This window comes from Rutilus rutilus (genome assembly GCF_951802725.1).
Source record: "Rutilus rutilus genome assembly, chromosome: 23".
Lineage (NCBI taxonomy): Eukaryota > Metazoa > Chordata > Actinopteri > Cypriniformes > Leuciscidae > Rutilus > Rutilus rutilus.
The window spans coordinates 30,781,028-30,803,426 of record NC_140233.1 but is presented as its reverse complement, the minus strand read 5'-3'; the positions used below and the strand labels follow the sequence as shown (position 1 = coordinate 30,803,426).

General features: G+C 41.0%; 1 protein-coding gene across 1 annotated transcript in view; it reads right to left on the bottom strand.

Moving 5' to 3' along the window:
* Positions 1–111: 111 nt before the first annotated feature.
* The window catches only part of LOC311282983 (uncharacterized protein), a 37,939-nt gene continuing 15,651 nt past the window's right edge, over positions 112–22,399 (bottom strand). Inside the window, exon 3 of the mRNA XM_084397114.1 lies at positions 112–3,646. Coding sequence (XP_084253240.1) covers positions 2,103–3,646 — 1,544 coding nt within the window. The 3' untranslated portion in view covers positions 112–2,102. The remainder of the gene's footprint in view (positions 3,647–22,399) is intronic.

Below are 22,399 nucleotides of genomic sequence, written 5' to 3'. Positions count from 1 at the left end.
CTGCTAATATCTCTACTGCTAAAATGACTTACTATCTTAAAATTAACAATTGTTCTGATTATCGCATGCTTTTCAAAACCTTCTCTCTTTTTAACTCTCCTCCTTCTTCCTACTCCATCAACCCTTACAGATGATGACTTTGCCACATTCTTCATAAATAAAACCACCACCTTAAGCGGCCAATTTTCCACACCACAATTTGACATGCACATCTTAACAGCTAACACACACATTCTCTCGACTCTCAGAGGCAGAGGTCTCCAAACTATTTCCAATCACCCTGCAACCTGCCCGCTTGATCCTATCCCCACTCATCTCTTTCAAGCCATTTCTTCCTCAGTTGTACCCGCACTCACTCAGATCATCAACAACCCTCTTCACACTGCTACCTTTCCCACAGCATTTAAGAGGCTAGGGTAATCCCACTGCTTAAGAAACTCCCTCTAAATCCAGCACTTTATCCCTTCTTCCATTCATTGCTAAAACACTTGAACGAGTCGTTTTCAACCAAGTCTCTTCCTTTCTTGCACAGAACAACCTCCTGGACAACAACCAGTCTGGTCCCAAAAGCAGACACTCAACTAAGACTGCCCTGCTCTCGGTTACTGAAGTTCTGAGACTGGCAAGGGCAACTTCCAAATCTTCAGTGCTCCTCCTGCTGGATCTGTCTCCTGCTTTTGACACAGTTAACCACCAGATCCTCCTGTCAACCCTCAAGACAAAGGGCATCACAGGAGCCCCACTCCAATGGTTCAAGTCTTACCTCTCAGATGATCTGTCTAAGTCGTAACTTCTATCTACTGGGGTGCCTCAGGGCTCAGTGCTGGGACCACTTCTCCTCTCCATCTACATGTCATCACTAGGATCTGTCATTTAGAAATGGTTTTTAGTTGCTGGTTTTTCCTATAACTGCTGTGCTGATGACACACAACTCTACCTCTCATTCCAACTAGAGGATCTGACAGTTGCTGCTCACATCTCAGCCTGCCTGACAGACATTTCTTGGTGGATGAAGGACCACCACCTTCAACTAAACCTTGCGAAGACAGAGCTGCTTGTGGTCTCGGCCAACCCAACACTACACCACAATTTCTCCATTCAGCTCGGTTCATCAACCATAACTCTATCCAGGACACCCAGGAACCTTGGAGTTGTGATCGATGATCAGTTGAACTTCAAAGACCACATTGCTAGAACTGCCCAGTCCTGTAGATTTGCCTTATACAACATTAGGAGGATCAGGCCCTTCCTATCGGAGCATGCTACACAACTACACAAGTCCAAGCTCTTGTTATATCCAGACCAGGCCTATTGTAATGCTCTCTTGGCAGGCCTTCCAGCATGTACTGTCAATCTTCTGCAACTGATCCAGTATGCTACAGCAAGAGTGGGTTTTAATGAGTTGAAGAGAGCGTACGTCACGCCTCTCCTCATAAAATTGCACTGGTTGCCAGTTGCCGCTTGCATCAAATTCAAGGCACTGATGTTTGCCTACAGAACAACCACTGGCTCTGCACCTCTATACCTAAACACATTACCTAGACCTAGGTCCCTTCCAGAAGCTTGCACTCTGCAAGTGAACGGTGCCTTGTGGTGCCATCTCAAAGAGGCACAAAATCACTTTCATGGACCGGTGGTGGTGGAATGACCTGTCTAACTCAACCCGAGCTGCTGAGTCTCTAGAAATTATCAAGAAACTGCTAAAGATGCATCTTTTTTGCCAACATTTGACTCAATACTAATCATTTCCTATTACAGATCTATTATGAAAAAAATCCTATTGCATATTGTTGCCCTATTGCTAATTTGATTGCTTCTATTGCTCTCCTCATTTGTAAGTCGCTTTGGATAAAAGCATCTGCTAAATGATTAAATGTAATCAAAATCTCAGCTTTCAAATTCTGTCAATTTTATCACTAATTTAAAAAAAAAAGTGTGGCTCTTTAATGTGTGGTGACAGATCGCTGTAGCACAACAATTCAAGCAGCACGTGAACCGATAATGTCTTCCTCTTTACTACTAGTTAAAGCTCCATGATGATGGAGTATTTATATTTATAGCCTGACGTATTTAATATCTGTTAAGTGTAAATATTGTAAAAATCATTCAGTGTGAATTCTCATGTGGTAATTAAGGTTTCTTTGCCGGGTGAAACTTTTTCCACACTGTTGGCAGGTGTAAGGCTTCTCTCCAGTGTGGATTCTCATGTGGACTTTAAGGTGTACATGTTGATAAAAACTTTTTCCACACTGAGGGCATGTATAAGGCTTCTCTCCAGTGTGAATTCTCATGTGCCTGTTTAGGATTCCTTTATGATTGAAACTTTTTCCACACTGTTGGCAGGTGAAAGGCTTCTCTCCAGTGTGAATTCTCATGTGGTAATTAAGGTTTCCTTTTTGGTTGAAACTTTTTCCACACTGTTGGCAGGTAAAAGGGCTCTCTCCAGTGTGAATTCTCATGTGGTATTTAAGGTTTCTTTTTCGGGTGAAACTTTTTCCACACTGTTGGCAGGTGTTAGGCTTCTCTCCAGTGTGGATTCTCATGTGGACTTTAAGGTGTACATGTTGATCAAAACTCTTCCCACACTGAGGGCATGTATAAGGCTTCTCTCCAGAGTGGATTCTCATATGCCTGTTAAGGATTCCTTTTTGGTTGAAACCTTTTCCACACCTTAGGCAGGTGAAAGGCTTCTCTCCAGTGTGAATTTTCACGTGGTAATTAAGGTTTCCTTTTCGGGTGAAACTTTTTCCACACTGTTGGCAGGTGTAAGGCTTCTCTCCAGAGTGGATTTTCATGTGGACTTTAAGGTGTACATGTTGATCAAAACTCTTCCCACACTGAGGGCATGTATAAGGCTTCTCTCCAGAGTGGATTCTCATATGCCTGTTAAGGATTCCTTTTTGGTTGAAACCTTTTCCACACCTTAGGCAGGTGAAAGGCTTCTCTCCAGTGTGAATTCTCATGTGGTAATTAAGGTTTCCTTTTCGGGTGAAACTTTTTCCACACTGTTGGCAGGTGTTAGGCATCTCTCCAGTGTGGACTTTAAGGTGTACATGTTGATCAAAACTCTTCCCAAACTGTGGGCAAGTGTAAGGGCGCTCTCCAGCGTTAACTCTCTTGTGAACTTTAAGGTTCCTGTCTTGAGCAATAGTCTTTCCACACTGAGAGTATGTAAAAGGCTTCTCTCCAGTGTGAATTTTCATGTGCCTGTTAAGGACTCCTTTTTGGTTGAAACTTTTTACACACATTTGGCAAGTGTAAGGTTTCTCTTTATTGTGAATTCTCATGTGCCTGTTAAGGATTCCTTTTTGGTTGAAACTTTTCCCACATTGTTGGCAGGTGAAAGGCTTCTCTCCAGTGTGAATTCTCATGTGGTCTTCAAGGTGTCCTTTTTGATTGAAACACTTTCCACACTGAGGACATGTGTAAGGCTTCTCAGTGTGAATTTTCATGTGGTCTTCAAGGTGTCCTTTTTGATTGAATCTGTTTCCACACAGTTTGTAGCTGGAAGGACTTATAGTCCCTGTCTTTTGCGCTATATTTCGTGAGGAATTTTCTCCAGCAATGAAATAATGATGATTGTTATATTGATCTTTCTCTTCCATTTCCTTCAGTACTTCACTCTCCTCTTTCAGTGCCATCAGGTCTAAGGCGAAAAAAGAGGAAACAAAATAGTTAACCCCAGTTTAATGGCACAAAGCAACAGACATCCAATCATTTATACATGTAAAGCATCAAAACCCATTTAATCATCAAAGCCATCTTAAACCCAGTTGGCAGTTGAACCCTTAATTAAAAAATTACAGACTGATCTCAATCTCATACTTTTGTCAGGGAGCACGCAGAATATGTTTGTTATAATTTTGGAATAACCCATTGCTGCCAAGTGGAGTTACAACTCCCCAATCGACCAAACCTGAAACCAAAACACTCACAGATGCAAGCGAGAGACCACAGCAGATCAAAATGAGAAAAACGAAACAATCTTTGTAATACAATTTAATGTCTAAATATCAGAACAATAGTGTCTTCTGAACCAGAGAAACAGTATTTGTGAAGAATTTCAATCAGGATTAAAGCCCCATCATTGCAAAGAAACTGCTTGTTGAAGTTAGAAATTACCTGCATTTACCATCTGATTGTGTAACAAAGTAAAATAATGACGTCTTTGAAACACAACAGAATGTTGAGCATGTTGATTTCCACAAAAAAATGCATTGTATTATAGGTGCTTGCATTTTGGGGGGCTGAAGTTGGACAAAAAAAGTTTTTTTTTTTTTTTTAAATAATCCATATTAACTTGACAGAATTAATTAGCAAAATATTAATTTGTGCAATGATTTATTAATAATATCATATATAATAATATCCAACAGGCAATTTTTAGTCCATTTTATTTCGCTTTTCAAATTCAGTGGTTCAAATTTGGCAGAATAATCAACATTGCACATCTGGGAACTGCAGCAATAGCAGTAGAGTACCGATGGATAATCTCCATCTGCTGTTAGTCGGCTCACCAGCGGGTGTTGACCAAGACCAGAGCAACAGGTAGAGTCATTCATTCACAAAAACTGATTTACCGAAATGGAGCAAGCTGTAAATGTGTTATTATTTTCAGGGCCAGTTGCCTATATATGCAGAAAAGCTGAAAAAGACACAAAAGCTGTTTTTATATTTAATTCAAAGTCTTTGTGGTTCCCTTTTGAGAGCGGTAACTCAACATTGCGTCAGCTATGACTCCTGAGGGAACTCTTCCTTTCTCCGAATTTGCTGAAATCTTATAGGCTAACGCCAGTGTAAGGGTGGATTTCCTGCAGGGATTTAGACTGCAAGACTGCCGCATGACTAAAGAAATGTTATTAGCAAGATGGTAGAAAACTGTACATTTCTTGTCTATTCCACCCACTGCTACTTATACCAACGACGGAAATAAGCACAGTTACAATAGCTTAATATGTGGGAGAGCATTGCTATAGAGAGTGACAATATTGTATTGCAATATGTAGCACTTTAAAGTCAAAACCAAATCAAAACTAATTAGCACATTATTTGTAATTGAAAAGGTTTAATGACAAAATCTGATTATGGTTACACTTAAAATAGTTACAAAATAGATGTATGAGATGATGATAACTTGTACCATTAATCTTACCCAGCATGTAAAATGTTACCTGAGAGAGAGAGAGAGAGAGAGAGAGAGAGAGAGAGTAAGAGGAAAGAGGAGGTAAAGAGAGAGAGCCCCAAGAAAGGGACCCAGAGAATAAGAAGAGAGCCAGAGCACCGAGAGGCAGAGCATCAGTTACAATCTTGTTTTTTTCCTTTCTCAGACCATGTGACTAAAACCCAAATGCGAGACATTGAAACTGACCAATCAGATAATTACAACTTCCCCCACCGTACTAAAGGTGTGACAATTCATCGACCCCCAAAGTACACACATCTTGGCCTACAGGTCTTGATCACTATCAGCCCCTCTGTGCCTTTAGGAACTCCAAATGGTCCTTGTGGTAGAAAGAGGGGGTGGAAAACAGTCAAGATTATTTTCAATCCAACACCAGCTTGGAACTGTGGTTAACCCTAGCTGACCTGAAGGATGCAGACCGCAAGAGGCTCCTCTCCGGCCTCTTTGGTGACACCGTGGAGTCAGTCGCTGAGCGTTTTTCTGAGGCTAAGAAGAGCGCGAAAGTGATGAGCCACATGATCCCCCGTCACTTGTTCCCCTCCCGCAAGAGTGTTTAGCCTCGCCGGGGCAAGGCTCCCATCTACACCAGCAATTATAGAATTAATATGGCCGCTGTGTCATTTTCTAGACGCGTGTGAAGGGGGTGGATTGGAATCCACTGCTGCTTCAATGAATATGTAATGAGAGATTATAATCAGGGTTTTAATCAATATTTTTCCTTCTAAATATCACATAAGTTGAATTACTTCTCAAGGAGATTTTATTTTGTTATTGACGTTACCAGTGTGATTACTGAAATGTTCTTTTCATGTATTCTTTAATGTCTGTAATTAGGGTTGTAACGGTATGAGATTTTCACGGTATGATAATCGTCTCAGAAAATACCACGGTTTCACGGTATACAATATTAAACTCTCAATCATCAAAAATCATCAGCTACAATGACCCTTAAATGAATGAAAACAGATATGGTTTTTGGTTGAACATGGTTTATGAAAATGCAATCAGATAAAATGTAACAACTTTTGTTTGAGAGGTTTACTAAATTAAAACATGGACAAAAAACTATACACGATAGTAATATATTTCAGTCATTATTTCTTCAGGCTAAACCAAACTTTTTTTGACAGGTTGTACTGAACACCTATGAGTTTCAGTCAGTGTATTTGATGATTATTCTTTTAGAAAAAAATATAAAATGCTCATTAAGTGTTCTCTCAGAGTAGCTCTGGATATGTTCATGTGTTCACGTCTTCACATACATAGTGAGTGAGACAGCAGACGCTTTAAAAACCATGATGAGCATCATGCGTACTTGAGTGTGTACTAGATCTACTAGACGAAACGGCGCTGCTCATTCATACAGAGACACGCTAAATATAGAATTAAGGGGGTCGCACACCAGTCTTTTTGCGCTATATATTCACAGACACGCACATAGCGATTTGATTTACTGCACAGCTATATTTTTATTTATTCATCCATCTATCAAATCGCACATTTTACGTGGCATCTGTATTGTACTGTAATTGTTTACAATTACAATACTGGATTCCGGGATTCCCTCTGCATGACAGAAATATGGCCTTAACTTATAAATGGAATTACCTTTATCTTCACGGAGGGATGGTGTTCCTGAATATGGGAGAACATGTTCGACGTGTTTCCTTATTTTGCCGCCACTCTTCGTCCACATCTCTTGCAAACTGGATATCCATCTTCAAGGACAACCCCACGATCGTTTTTCGGAAAATATTCCCATAGCCTACTGCAGATTTTAATTGTTTTTTTTTCGGCGGAGGATAGAGATTCGCAGCGTCTCGGACATTTTCAGCGCTGTACAGGTATGGGTGGAGTGTAAGCAGTCAAGCTGAAAGAAGTTGCATAGGCCTATATGCGGCAGCGCGGGTGAAATCTGGTTTCATTTTTTTTTTTTTTTTTTTTTTTTTTTCAAAACCGCGGATAAGCAAATGTGCACGATATGATAATCGTACATGTCAATATCGCAATAAACCGCCATACCGGTATACCGTTACAACCCTATCTGTAATCGATATTTGAATGCAGTAACAGTGCTTGCCTATTTATCCCGGAATTATCCTTCCAGAAATTAAATAGGGACTAGTTGTGTGTTTGAGAAAGGTCTCCAACGTGTTAAAACATATAGGGGTCATTGAAGTCTATAGTTTAAGGGACCATTTCTCAGTTAAAGCCTTACTTTCCATTTAGACTAAAGTTTCCTATCCTTGAGAGAAAGAACGCATTATCCTGATGTTTTGAGAGGACTCTCCTGTTTATAGTTAGAGCCTGGCCAAATCCAACCTTGGAGAAGCTGTGTGTCGGTGTGTGTGTTAGTCTTCTTGGTTACAGGTTAAGGAACCACTGGCATTATTGGAGACTGACTGAGTTGTTGTTCTGGACATTCTGGCGCCCAGCGACCCAAATCTGCGACCTGGAAGGTCACGACGTGCCTAACTTCAGGGTCCGAGTTTCAATAGCATAATATATGGAGATTATGGAGATATGCTTCAGTCTATCTGTATATGTGTGGAAAATTACTATGTTTATCAATTTCTTAGCCAATGAGAATCATTCAACCTGTAAGCAATGATGTAGCTTAGACCTTGGAAATGGTATAACTGCTTTGATCTGTGAACTGTAAGGGGGGCGGCCTACAAACTCCAGCGACTTCTGCTGATGAAACTGCAAACTATCTTCAGTAAAACTTTTCTTCAATATATTATAATTCTCTGGGTCTTCTTTCAAATATCTGGTTCTTGGGTCCTAAACTGTTAACCCCTAACACGTGGAGAGCTATCCCAGGCATTTCACCCTGGCAGCTGGGAATATTTCAACATGGGTATTCTCTTAAGTTCAGATGCAGGCCATCCCGCTTTAAAGGCATGGTTCCGTCACTTACATTGCCTCAAAATGCCCCCGTTTTGAGACAAGAATTTGCAGTCTGCTCGCAAAAGGAGCTATAGAGCGTGTCCCTATAGAGCAAGCAGGAGAGTGGTTTTTACAGCCGCTATTTTGTGGTGCCCAAGAGGGATGGAGGGCTCCGTCCGATACTGGACTTGAGACCATCAACTGGGAACATCACAAGCACGCGTTAAGGATGTTCCTGGCACAGGTCCGTTACGGGGACTGGTTCGCATCTGTGGATTTAAAGGACACGTACTTCCATATTCACATAGCGAAGTGCCACAGGCGCTTCCTGAGATTTGCTTTCAAAGGCACAGCATTCCAGTATTCACTGGGTGAATACTGGAACCCTACACTGAAGGGGCGTTCGGGATCAGTGAATGCTTAAAGAACCCTACACTGAAGGGGCGTTCAGGACCACGAACGGTTAAAGAACCCTACACTGAAGGGGCGTTCGGGACCAGCGAACACTTAAAGAACCCTACACTGAAGGGGCGTTCGGGACCAGCGAATGCTTAAAGAACCCTACACTGAAGGGGCGTTCGGGACCAGCGAGCGCTTAAAGAACCCTACACTGAAGGGGCGTTCGGGACCAGCGAATGCTTAAAGAACCCTACACTGAAGGGGCGTTCGGGATCAGCGAATGCTTAAAGAACCCTACACTGAAGGGGCGTTTGGGACCAGCGAATGCTTAAAGAACCCTACACTGAAGGGGCGTTCGGGACCATGAACGCTTAAAGAACCCTACACTGAAGGGGCGTTCGGGACCAGCGAACGCTTAAAGAACCCTACACTGAAGGGGCGTTCGGGACCAGCGAACACTTAAAGAACCCTACACTGAAGGGGCGTTCGGGACCACGAACGGTTAAAGAACCCTACACTGAAGGGGCTTTCGGGACCAGCGAACACTGAAGGAACCCTAAACTGAAGGGGCGTTCGGGACCAGCGAACGCTTAAAGATCCCTACACTGAAGGGGCGTTCGGGACCAGCGAACACTTAAAGAACTCTACACTGAAGGGGCATTCGGGACCAGCGAACGCTTAAAGAACACGACACTGAAGGTGCGTCCGGGACCAGCGAACGCTTAAAGAACCCTACACTGAAGGGGCGTTCGGGATCAGTAAACGCTTAAAGAACCCTACACTGAAGGGGCGTTCGGGACCAGCGAACGCTTAAAGAACCCTACACTGAAGGGGCGTTCGGGATCAGTGAACGCTTAAAGAACCCTACACTGAAGGGGCGTTCGGGACCAGCGAACGCTTAAAGAACACGACACTGAAGGGGCGTCCGGGACCAGCGAACGCTTAAAGAACCCTACACTGAAGGGGCGTTCGGGATCAGTAAACGCTTAAAGAACCCTACACTGAAGGGGCGTTCGGGATCAGTAAACGCTTAAAGAACCCTACACTGAAGGGGCGTTCGGGATCAGTAAACGCTTAAAGAACCCTACACTGAAGGGGCGTTCGGGATCAGTAAACGCTTAAAGAACCCTACACTGAAGGGGCGTTCGGGATCAGTAAACGCTTAAAGAACCCTACACTGAAGGGGCGTTCGGGACCAGCGAACGCTTAAAGAACACGACACTGAAGGGGCGTCCGGGACCAGCGAACGCTTAAAGAACACGACACTGAAGGGGCGTCCGGGACCAGCGAACGCTTAAAGAACCCTACACTGAAGGGGCGTTCGGGATCAGTAAACGCTTAAAGAACCCTACACTGAAGGGGCGTTCGGGACCAGCGAACGCTTAAAGAACCCTACACTGAAAGGCCGTTCAGGATCAGCGAGCGCTTAGAGAACCCTACACTGAAAGGCCGTTCGGGATCAGCGAACGCTTAAAGATCCCTACACTGAAGGGGCGTTCGGGATTAGCGAACGCTTAAAGAACCCTACACTGAAGGGGCGTTCGGGACCAGCGAACGCTTAAAGAACCCTACACTGAAGGGCCGTTCGGGACCAGCGAACACTTAAAGAACACGACACTGAAGGGGCGTCTGGGACCAGTGAACGCTTAAAGAACCCTACACTGAAGGGGCGTTCGGGACCAGCGAACGCTTAAAGAACCCTACACTGAAGGGGCGTTCGGGATCAGCGAACGCTTAAAGAACCCTACACTGAAGGGGCGTTCGGGATCAGCGAACGCTTAAAGAACCCTACACTGAAGGGGCGTTCAGGACCAGCGAACGCTTAAAGAACCCTACACTGAAGGGGCGTTCAGGACCAGCGAGCGCTTAAAGAACCCTACACTGAAGGGGCGTTCGGGACCAGCGAGCGCTTAAAGAACCCTACACTGAAGGAGCGTTCGGGATCAGTGAACGCTTAAAGAACCCTACACTGAAGGAGCGTTCGGGATCAGTGAACGCTTAAAGAACCCTACACTGAAGGGGCGTTCAGGACCAGCGAACGCTTAAAGAACCCTACACTGAAGGGGCGTTCAGGACCAGCGAGCGCTTAAAGAACCCTACACTGAAGGGGCGTTCGGGACCAGCGAGCGCTTAAAGAACCCTACACTGAAGGAGCGTTCGGGATCAGTGAACGCTTAAAGAACCCTACACTGAAGGGGCGTTCGGGATCAGTGAACGCTTAAAGAACCCTACACTGAAGGAGCGTTCAGGACCAGCGAGCGCTTAAAGAACCCTACACTGAAGGGGCGTTCGGGATCAGCGAGCGCTTAAAGAACCCTACACTGAAGGGGCGTTCGGGATCAGCGAACGCTTAAAGAACCCTACACTGAAGGGCCGTTTGGGACCAGCGAACGCTTAAAGAACACGACACTGAAGGGGCGTTTGGGACCAGCGAACGCTTAAAGAACCCTACACTGAAGGAGCGTTCAGGACCAGCGAGCGCTTAAAGAACCCTACACTGAAGGGGCGTTCGGGATCAGCGAACGCTTAAAGAACCCTACACTGAAGGGGCGTTCGGGACCAGCGAGCGCTTAAAGAACCCTACACTGAAGGGGCGTTTGGGACCAGCGAACGCTTAAAGAACACGACACTGAAGGGGCGTTTGGGACCAGCGAACGCTTAAAGAACCCTACACTGAAGGGGCGTTCGGGACCAGCGAGCGCTTAAAGAACCCTACACTGAAGGGGCGTTTGGGACCAGCGAACACTTAAAGAACACGACACTGAAGGGGCGTTTGGGACCAGCGAGCGCTTAAAGAACCCTACACTGAAGGGGCGTCCGGGACCAGCGAACGCTTAAAGAACCCTACACTGAAGGAGCGTTCGGGACCAGCGAGCGCTTAAAGAACCCTACACTGAAGGGGCGTTCGGAACCAGCAAATGCTTAAAGAACCCTACAATGAAGGGGCGTTCAGGACCAGCGAACGCTTAAAGAACCCTACACTGAAGGAGCGTTCGGGACCAGCGAACGCTTAAAGAACCCTACACTGAAGGAGCGTTCAGGACCAGCGAACGCTTAAAGAACCCTACACTGAAGGAGCGTTCGGGATCAGTGAACGCTTAAAGAACCCTACACTGAAGGGGCGTTCGGGATCAGTGAACGCTTAAAGAACCCTACACTGAAGGAGCGTTCAGGACCAGCGAGCGCTTAAAGAACCCTACACTGAAGGGGCGTTCGGGATCAGCGAGCGCTTAAAGAACCCTACACTGAAGGGGCGTTCGGGATCAGCGAACGCTTAAAGAACACGACACTGAAGGGGCGTTTGGGACCAGCGAACGCTTAAAGAACCCTACACTGAAGGAGCGTTCAGGACCAGCGAGCGCTTAAAGAACCCTACACTGAAGGGGCGTTCGGGATCAGCGAACGCTTAAAGAACCCTACACTGAAGGGGCGTTCGGGACCAGCGAGCGCTTAAAGAACCCTACACTGAAGGGGCGTTTGGGACCAGCGAACGCTTAAAGAACACGACACTGAAGGGGCGTTCGGGACCAGCGAACGCTTAAAGAACCCTACACTGAAGGAGCGTTCAGGACCAGCGAACGCTTAAAGAACCCTACACTGAAGGGGCGTTTGGGACCAGCGAACGCTTAAAGAACCCTACACTGAAGGGGCGTTCGGGACCAGCGAGCGCTTAAAGAACCCTACACTGAAGGAGCGTTCGGGACCAGCGAGCGCTTAAAGAACACGACACTGAAGGGGCGTTCGGGACCAGCGAGCGCTTAAAGAACACGACACTGAAGGGGCGTTCGGGATCAGCGAACGCTTAAAGAACCCTACACTGAAGGGGCGTTCGGGACCAGCGAGCGCTTAAAGAACCCTACACTGAAGGGGCGTTCGGGATCAGCGAACGCTTAAAGAACCCTACACTGAAGGGGCGTTCGGGACCAGCGAGCGCTTAAAGAACCCTACACTGAAGGGGCGTTCGGGATCAGCGAACGCTTAAAGAACCCTACACTGAAGGGGCGTTCGGGACCAGCGAGCGCTTAAAGAACCCTACACTGAAGGGGCGTTTGGGACCAGCGAACGCTTAAAGAACACGACACTGAAGGGGCGTCCGGGACCAGCGAACGCTTAAAGAACCCTAAACATGTTATTGCCTATATATTTACTCCACAAACTAACTCTACGAACATGAAAAACTGTATAGTTGAAGCTCCTAACCTTCACACTGAGGAGAAAACCCAACGCAACTTTGAGACTGAAAGAAACATGATTATGTATTTCTGCTCAGCAACACTAGATATAAACCACACGCTAATAACTTTTTATTACTGTCTGCTTTCTATATATAACAGTTTTATCTAATAACGTATTAGACAGGACTGTTAGGCATCGCTCACACTGCAGGCCTTGATGCCCAATTCTGATTGGTTACCTTTATCCGATTTTTTTGACCGTCCGTTTACACGTTCTTTCAACTGTGACCCATATCCGACTCATGCGTTTACACTTGCTATACTATCTGAAACATCGCGCATGCTTCAAGGGGGTTCTTGCACAGACGGACGAACTTGAAATATGCTTGATGCTAGCTTTGTGATATAGCCATCACCGAGACTTTTTGGTCCTAAACTTTAGGATGAGCAAGCCAACCTTTGATATGTTGTGTCAACGTTTGTCCACGTTTCGTCGGGCCGTCCATCCCTTTGCAGAAGCACGTCGGGGTTTCTCTCGTCATTAAACCGCAGAGACGTTGATAATGCCTCAGAAAATCCGATCTGCCTGTTTACATGAGTCGCATTGGCACATATCTGATTTATTTCCACATATGAACGAGGCCTGAAACCGATCTGGAAATATCCGAATGCATGCGTGTTTTTCCTGTTATACTGTCATAGAACACATCCGACACATCTGTGTTCCGGCACCTCAGATAAATTAATAAATAAATAGATTCAAATCAAATCTTTCTAATCAAATTCAATGATTCTCATCATTCATCAAATATAAACGTAACAGTGAACAGAGCGCGAGATTCCACGCAGAGAGAGTGAGATTCATCATGGCGGCACACGCTCACTGAGAGAGAGCTGTACCAACTGTATTAACTGCACTTACTGTACCAACTGTACCAGCAATACTCATCGCGAGGGCATTTCCCCATTTACACTGGAAAAACTAACGGACTTAGAGATATTCATCGATCACTACTACAACTGCTACAAAATGGATACAACGCAGCAAACCCCGAAAACAAACAAACAAACAAACAAACGAAAGAAGACATCATCATCATCTACCGACACCAGCGATTTACAAACTACAGAAATTGAGGTCAGTGTACTTGCATCCATCAACAGCAAATTGGACTTACTGGTTTCAGTACATGAAGAAGTAAAAGAACTTCGAGCAAGTCTGGAATTCGCATACACACATATTGAAAAGCTAGAACAGTCGAATAAATCCCTCCAAATGAATGCTGAATCACTCAACAAACAGATGGAGACAGTCATAAAAGAAAACAAATTAATGAAAGAAACCATTCTAGACATTCAAACAAGAAGCATGCGCGATAACCTGATATTTTCTGGCATCACTGAAAATCCTTCCGACGATCCCGAAGCAATGATCAGAGACTTTATGAAAAATCAACTCAAACTCCAACCGGACACTATAAATCAAATAACCTTTCACAGAGTCCATCGTCTCGGAATACGGTCAAATAAATCACCTCGACCGATCATCGCTAAATTGGAACATTACAAGCACAAAGAACTCATCAAAAGTAAAGGCAAAGAATTGAAAGGAACTAGCTACGGAATAAATGACCAATTTCCACGCGAAATAAACGATCGGCGCAGAATCCTCTACCCCATCATGAAAAAACACAGAAAAAACAATCAACGTGCAAATATAATTGTGGACAAACTTTTCATTGATGGACAGCTCTACCGTGACTCCAAAATTACTCACTGGCTCTTCTAATTACAACATCGAAAAATCTGTGCCTGTCATATCCTATTATATATTGACACGATGATCCACCCTCTTTCTGTTCTTTAAACGGATACTTACGTGGATAATCCACCGATCCTAATACTTTTGTTTAGTATGTTTCACTATGTCACACTGTACTTGTTTATATGTATTCTGTACACATTTATATGTATAGTCTATAGTCTCTCTATAGTCTTTTTTTTCTTTGTTATTATTAGGCTACTATCATCATTATCTCTTTTTAGACATTTAATCAACAATCATGCAAACACTTAAAATGGTATCGTGGAATGTGCGTGGCTTCCGGACCCAGGCAAAAAGGACTAAAATAATTAATCATCTGACGAAATTGGGGGCAGATATATCTTTCATACAAGAAACACACCTAACAAAATCCGAACTTGAAAATCTAAAATTTAGTAAATTTAACAACATATTCTCATCGACATACAATAGTAAACAACGAGGAGTTTCAATATTAATAAATAAAAACATCCCACTTACTCTTAACACATCTGTTATTGACCCAGAAGGGAGATTTATTATTATCAATATATCCATTAATAATACAACATACACACTAGCTAACATTTATGGACCAAATACTGATGACCCATCCTTCTTTCATAATTTCTTCTCACTAATACCTGACACAAATAATATTATTATTGCTGGAGACTTCAATACTGTTATCAACCCACAAATGGACCGATCAAATTCAACCAATTCCACAAGAACTGGGCAGTCTACTGAAACAATAAAACAATATATGACTACTTTTGGACTTGGCGATAGTTGGAGAATGAATAACCCTTCACTCAGAGAATATACCTATTCTTCTTCTGTTCAGCCAATCAATTTCCCGAATTGATCTTTTTCTCATCAGTAATTCATTAACCCAACGTAACAGATACTTTAATTCATCCAATCATAATCAGCGATCACGCTCCCATCTCTATCACATTAAACACTAAATTTTCTATTAAACCCCCCAGCAGATGGCGTTTCAATACCTCATTACTCCACGACTCCGACTTTGACTGTTTCATTAGGAAAGAATGGGCTTTCTTTCTGGAAATGAATGACTCACCAGGGATTTCTCCATCATTATTATGGGAAACAGGCAAAGCAGTAATTACAGGAAAAATAATATCATATTCAACATACAGGAAAAAAAAACAACAAGAGCTGGAAAATAACTTAGAACAGAGAATTAAACTTCTCACAGATACCTATACTACCGATCCTAGTGAGGAAATACAATGCGAACTAAACTGTCTTAAAGCTGAACTCGATAGCATCATTAACCAAAAAACACAGTTTATTATCCAACGACTCAAATATAAACAATATCAATATTCTAACAAAATGGGCAAATATTTAGCAAATCAACTAAAGCGTAAACAAGAAAAAGCAATTATTCCATCCATATACAATGAATCAGACAGAATAACCCAGAACCCACAAGAAATTAATAATGTATTCCGAACTTTTTACCAAAACTTATATTCATCAGATCACAATACAGATGCAAAAGAAATAGAACATTTTCTGAAAAAATTAAAACTACCAACAATGTCAAAAGAGCAGGCAAATGCATTAGATGCACCATTCACTAATGATGAGCTCCATAAAGCATTAGATAAAATGCCAAATAACAAATCACCCGGACCTGATGGACTACCAGCTGAATTTTATAGACACTTCTGGCCAATTCTATCTCCGTTATTCGTCAAAGTTATCAAAGAAATTAAAACCACATCAACAATACCAACACACATGAACACGGCAGCTATGACACTTCTGCTAAAACCAAACAAAGATCCAATGCACCCTTCTAGTTACCGACCTCTCTCATTAATAAACACAGATTTAAAAATCATCACCAAAGTATTAGCTACTAGAATAGAAACAGTTATCCCGATGTTAATTCACCATGATCAAACAGGTTTTATTAAACAAAGGAATGCCTCAGATAATGTACGCAGATTATTCAACTTAATTAATATTGCCCAACAAAAACAAACAAAAACTATAATTGTATCACTTGATGCTGAAAAAGCGTTTGATAAAGTAAACTGGACATTTCTTTTTTACACTCTACACAGATTTGGCTTTGGAGAGTCATTCATCCATTGGATAAAAATATTATATTCTTCACCTAGGGCCACAATAACAACAAACGGGATCACATCACAAAATTTCACACTTCACAGAGGGACCAGACAAGGATGCCCACTTTCTCCCTCTTTATTTGCCATATTTATAGAACCACTTGCAGCAGCAATACGACAAAACAATAATATCAGAGGAATACAAAACATCAATACACAACATAAAATCTGTCTTTATGCGGATGATTTATTGTTATGTTTGCAAAACCCTTCGAAATCACTGAAAGAAACCTTTAAAATTATTAATAATTTTTCAAAAATTTCTGATTATACAATAAACTGGAATAAATCAACAATACTACCACTTTCAGAGGATGCCTGGGATTCCACAGCTCATGATTCTTCTCTCCCACTCCGCACCGGCAACATTACATACTTGGGTGTCAACATTTCTTCCAGACTGTCAGAGTTGTTCAATCTTAACTATACTCCACTTTTAAAAAAAATAGGAGATGATTTAAAACGCTGGACTAACCTACCACTATCACTTGTCGGGCGCATTGCTACAGTTAAAATGAAAACTTTACCACAAGTCAACTATCTGTTCTCAATGCTTCCAACAACTCCCAGCGATAAATGGTTCAAATCACTTGATTCATTAATTTCTCAATTCTATTGGAAAAACAAAACATCCAAAATATCACTAGAAAAATTACAGAAGACAAAATCACAAGGTGGCCTGGAAGCTCCAAATTTTCAATATTACTTTTTAGCAAACCAGCTACAATATTTGTATAAATGGATCCATAATAAAAATCACAATTATTCATGGATGGAATTGGAACAAAATCAATGTAAAAATACTTCAGTTTCAGATCTCGCCTTCCTACCAAAATCAATTAAAAAAATGCACTATTTTAATAATGTTACAATTGCATCAACTCTGACAGCCTGGTGGAAAGTAAATAAAATTAATAACTCATCACTAACATCATGTAGACACACCCCCATCTGGTTCAACCCTGACTTTCAACTATGCAATAAACCTATACATTTTCCATCCTGGAAACAAAAAGGAATTACGCATCTCCATCACTTATTTGAAAATAATAAATTTGTATCATTCCAAACGCTAGTCCAGAGATACGGTCTTGGGGGAGAACAGTTTCTACAATACCAACAAATTGAATCCATAGTTAAATCCAAGATCAACATAATTAATAACCCACTTAATCCCTCTAAGTTAATGGAAGATATAATGAAAATTACTAACACCAACAAACTAATATCCAAACTACATAAACTTATATTAAATAATGATACAACAATTATAATACCCATGAACAAATGGGAAAATGATTTAGCCTTATCCCCCAACACCGACCTCTGGAAAGAAGTCTGTAACAATACTTTCTCAATGACTAACAATACTAACCTCCAGCTCATACAGTTTAAGATTATACACAGGATCCACATCACTGAAAAAAAGATGTTTATAATGGGCTTGAGGGACACAGACATTTGTTCACAGTGCACAATGGGGAGCACAGATGACTATCTTCATGCCCTATGGACCTGTCAATCAGTTTACTCATTTTGGATATCAGTGACCACAAAACTCTCTGTTATCATGGGTTGTGGAATCCCTCCATCTCCGTCACTTTGTTTACTCAATAACTATATGGAAGTTGATCATCTCCCAATTAAATACAAAAATCCACTCCTCATTTCTCTAACTATCGCCAAGAAAGTAATTTTGCAAAACTGGAAGTCCAAAAACTGTATAAATATCAATCACTGGACTAATCTTCTTATAGAATACATCACATTAGAAAAAATAACATACACTAACAAGAATATTCTATCTACATTTCTTGATATCTGGAAGCCATTCCTAACTCATCTTCATATAATTCAGCAACCTGTAACCGGATCCACGCACTCCCCCAATATATGTGTGTAGATATATAGATATATATGATGTTCAATAAGCTATACTTTTCTTTTATTTAAATCTGCATATTATTGCTATTACTAATTATTTCCATTTGTGATGGTGGTATTAAGAATAGTGATTTTGGTAATATTATAATATAATTATTAGTCAGTCCTCTCTTTATTATATAAATAACAAAATGTTAAGTATAAATATTAAATTATTATATATATATATAGATATTTTAATAATATAAACCGTCTGGGTTGGGCGTCTGTTCTAGGTGCTGTTGGTGGGTCCGATTGGCGTTCCCTGTTGTCATGGTCATTGTAGTCTCAGTGGTCTAATTGACCCTTCCCCTTTCACTACCTCCGGCCAAATCCCTCCCTCATGTAAAATAATTTGGATTGATACCTGGGTTGGATATGGTGTCTCTGGCTGGGTAGCTAACCAGTGCACACCATGGTCCTAGCCATGGAGGAGGAGGAGGAAAAAAAAATAAAATAAAAAAAATTAAAATAAATTGGGACAAGAGGGCCAACCACTAATAACATTTGGTTATGTCAGGTCACTACCAGACTAAGGGAGCTTGGTATGGTGGTGCCTGATATGGTGCCCCAGCATACTTATTGGAGGAAGACTCAATGGAGCATAGAGGATTAACCCTGTAAGACCCAAATATAGAAAAAAATTAGCAAAAAATGTTTTGACCTCCCAGATATTGTTTTAGGAGGCCTCTGATGTAGAAATGAAAGAGTTTTCAGATTTTGTACGTTTTAGTAAGTTTTTAGGAAAATGTTGTAAATTTGCAACGTTGGGCATTGTTGGGAGCAGAACTTCTGTGTTTGTTCTCACTTTGTCTGAACAGATATACAGAACATTTAAGCATTCATTTGCAGGGTTGATTGCTTACTTAGCCCCATAACAGTATATATCATGAGTAATAACCATACAACAATCATAGTTTTATGAATAAGCATTTATTAATAAAAAATATTGGAAAAAAATATTTACAAAACTTTTCGTAAAAAAAAAACAAAAAACTGTGGTTTGAAGGCAGTCTGTGTTCACTTGCAGTGATAGTCCCTAAAACAGTTCTTTTCATCTGTTAAGCACAGGTGAACATTGCACTTGCTACACAGTGTGTTTGTGTATCCATCATAAAAGACCTTTCTGCGCTGGTGGCATTCTGAAATGGAAAAAGTAAAAAATAATGTGAACAATTAACATTATATATGTAAACATTAAATATGTGAATAATACACATGGGTCTTACATTGTAGTAGATAAACTGAAAGAATAGACAGGGTGGTAGGCCATGTGGGTAGAAATCTAAGTATTTCCATTAGCATGCCCACAAGTATAATTATAATTTCAATGAAGTGATAATCAACATTTCAATACATTCAAACAATACTGTCTATTGCAGCCTATTATGATCTCTACTTATCATACTAAAGGAACACATGCATCCCCCCAGAGCACTTACAGGTTCACATTCAAGACCATTCGCACCTGTCCCTGGACAATGCAACAGGCATCCCAAGAATTCCAGAACATTCAGAATCTGTTTTTCTATCTCCTAATGCTACTAACTGCTGCTTGGGCAACACTGAGAAAAAATGGCTCAGGATCATTTAGAAGTTAAAAAACAAACAAAAAACTACAAAGATACAGGGAGTTTCAAATACTGCTATAGATGTTGAAGTTTCAAATATCCCATACAATGTATTCATGTGTTTAATAATAGTCTAAGCTAAACTAAGTAAAACAATTAACAGAAAAACACATTTAGAGCTTAGTTACAATGAATCACTACATTTCTACTAAATTTTTTTTTTCAATTTGTGATCATTTGAAAAGTGCAGTGTCCTTATGTAATGTAGAAGGTGTACAGGCTATTTTGACTACCACTCTGACCCAACGTTGTAGAATTACAACATAGACATAACAAGCTCTAAATCAAATTTGATGAAAGTTTTCCAAAATAACTAAATATGTACATGTTCTAGACATTATAATAAATACCCCAAAAAATATTTAAGCAATTTTACTTACTTTAATCCTGACAAATCCAGTCATGCAAAAAAAGCAGATGAGCTCAGCGGGAAGTTTGCAGGTAGAGTGAGTTCATAGCCAGATGACCGGACCTATAAACACTTCTTCTATCCAATAGCATTGTGAGGACAAACAACAGGACCCATTAACTATGTAAATGTGGTTTTGAGAGAAAAAAACATTTGCAGGCATTTTTTCTGAATTGTTAAAAGTGATGTTGTAAATTTGCAACCGTGGGTCTTACAGGGCTGTGGCCGGGTGTCGCTGGTGGCAGTGGGGGGGAGGGGATTGGATTGTCGGATCAAGGAGAGGTGTCTTTGTCGGGGGGACATGCTGGTTGTGCTCACTGGCAGTTGTGGATCAGCCCCTGACCTAGAGTTTAGAGCAAATATACAATAACTTATGGACTGATCTTAATGTATTGTTATTGTTATTATTATTACTGTCACTAATACTATCATTACTATTTACTATTTATTTATTTATTTATTTATTTATTTTTGATATATATATATATATATATATATATATATATATAATTTTTTTATAAATCACTAAAACTAACACTATTACTATTGTTATGATTATTATTATCATCGATAATAATAACACCACTAATATTGATATATTATTATTGATTATAAATATCAACAATGAGATTGAGCTTTCCTTTTTTTTTTTTTTTTTTTTCTCTCTCTTTCTTTCGTTGTTGTTATTCTGTTTCTGTTCCTCCCTCGCTTCTGTATTTATGTCAATGATTTCTTACCGTGTATATGTTACTGTTTTGTTAATCTGCAATAAAAAAAATAAATAAATAAATAAATAAATAAAAAAATCTAAACGTAATATCACCCCCTGGCCCCGCCTTCACAAACACGCTTCCCGACGTTCTCAGTCACGGTTCTCCTGTCTGCTTTGAGTGCATCTGCACCGGTTCACACCTCCCCTCCCAGCTGAACGCCAGCGATTACTAATGCGTGAATGCACTCACGGTTGTTGAGCGCGCTACAGTTAGTTTTAGGTTCGATATTCGCTGGACATTTGTTTTCCCTTGTAATATATTTTATTATTTATTATTATATTATATTTATACCTGAGAGAATGCTTTGACGCATTTCCACAGCGCCAACTGCGGTAAACGTAGACTATCATTTGTATTATTTAAAATTACTTTTAACATTTAAAAACAGACGTTTTCAAATTACACAGCTTGTAGAAGGTTCCTATTGGCAATACTGACTTAGGCTACATATGGTAGCCTTGAGTAAATTAACTTGTCTCAGAAAATGATTCATAAAACATATAAATATCAGTTGAGCCCATACATACAACCGGCACATCCGGGAACTTCACTGTCAATTTCGTAACCGCCCCTTTTTAGGGGAAAACAAGCCAGACTTCCCATAGACTTCAATACAAAATAGTGGCACAAAACAACGTCCGTACACAGCTGGCAGACGTGTATAACTTCAGAAATCACTTAGATGAAATATGTCGAGTAATTATATGTCCACCCTGCCTTCCATAGAGCGTGAACGATACATTTATAAACTTAATTTGGGCAACTTAAAAAACATGTCCCTTTCATTCTACCAGCGTCAAATTGGCCTAACAACCCCACCCATTGGCCAGAAGTGTCTTACCCGGACATTTACTCGTACCTCATCGAGTCACCAGGTAGCCAGTGAATGATTTTACTACGGTTTTAAGAAGTAAACATCTTTAAATGTATAATATTGTGTCTTTATATTTAGAGTAGCTACTGAGTGCACTTTTCTGTCCAGCTATACAACTAGCCTGATTTAGCTTTCGATAGCATCATCCGTAATTCATGATATTTCCATA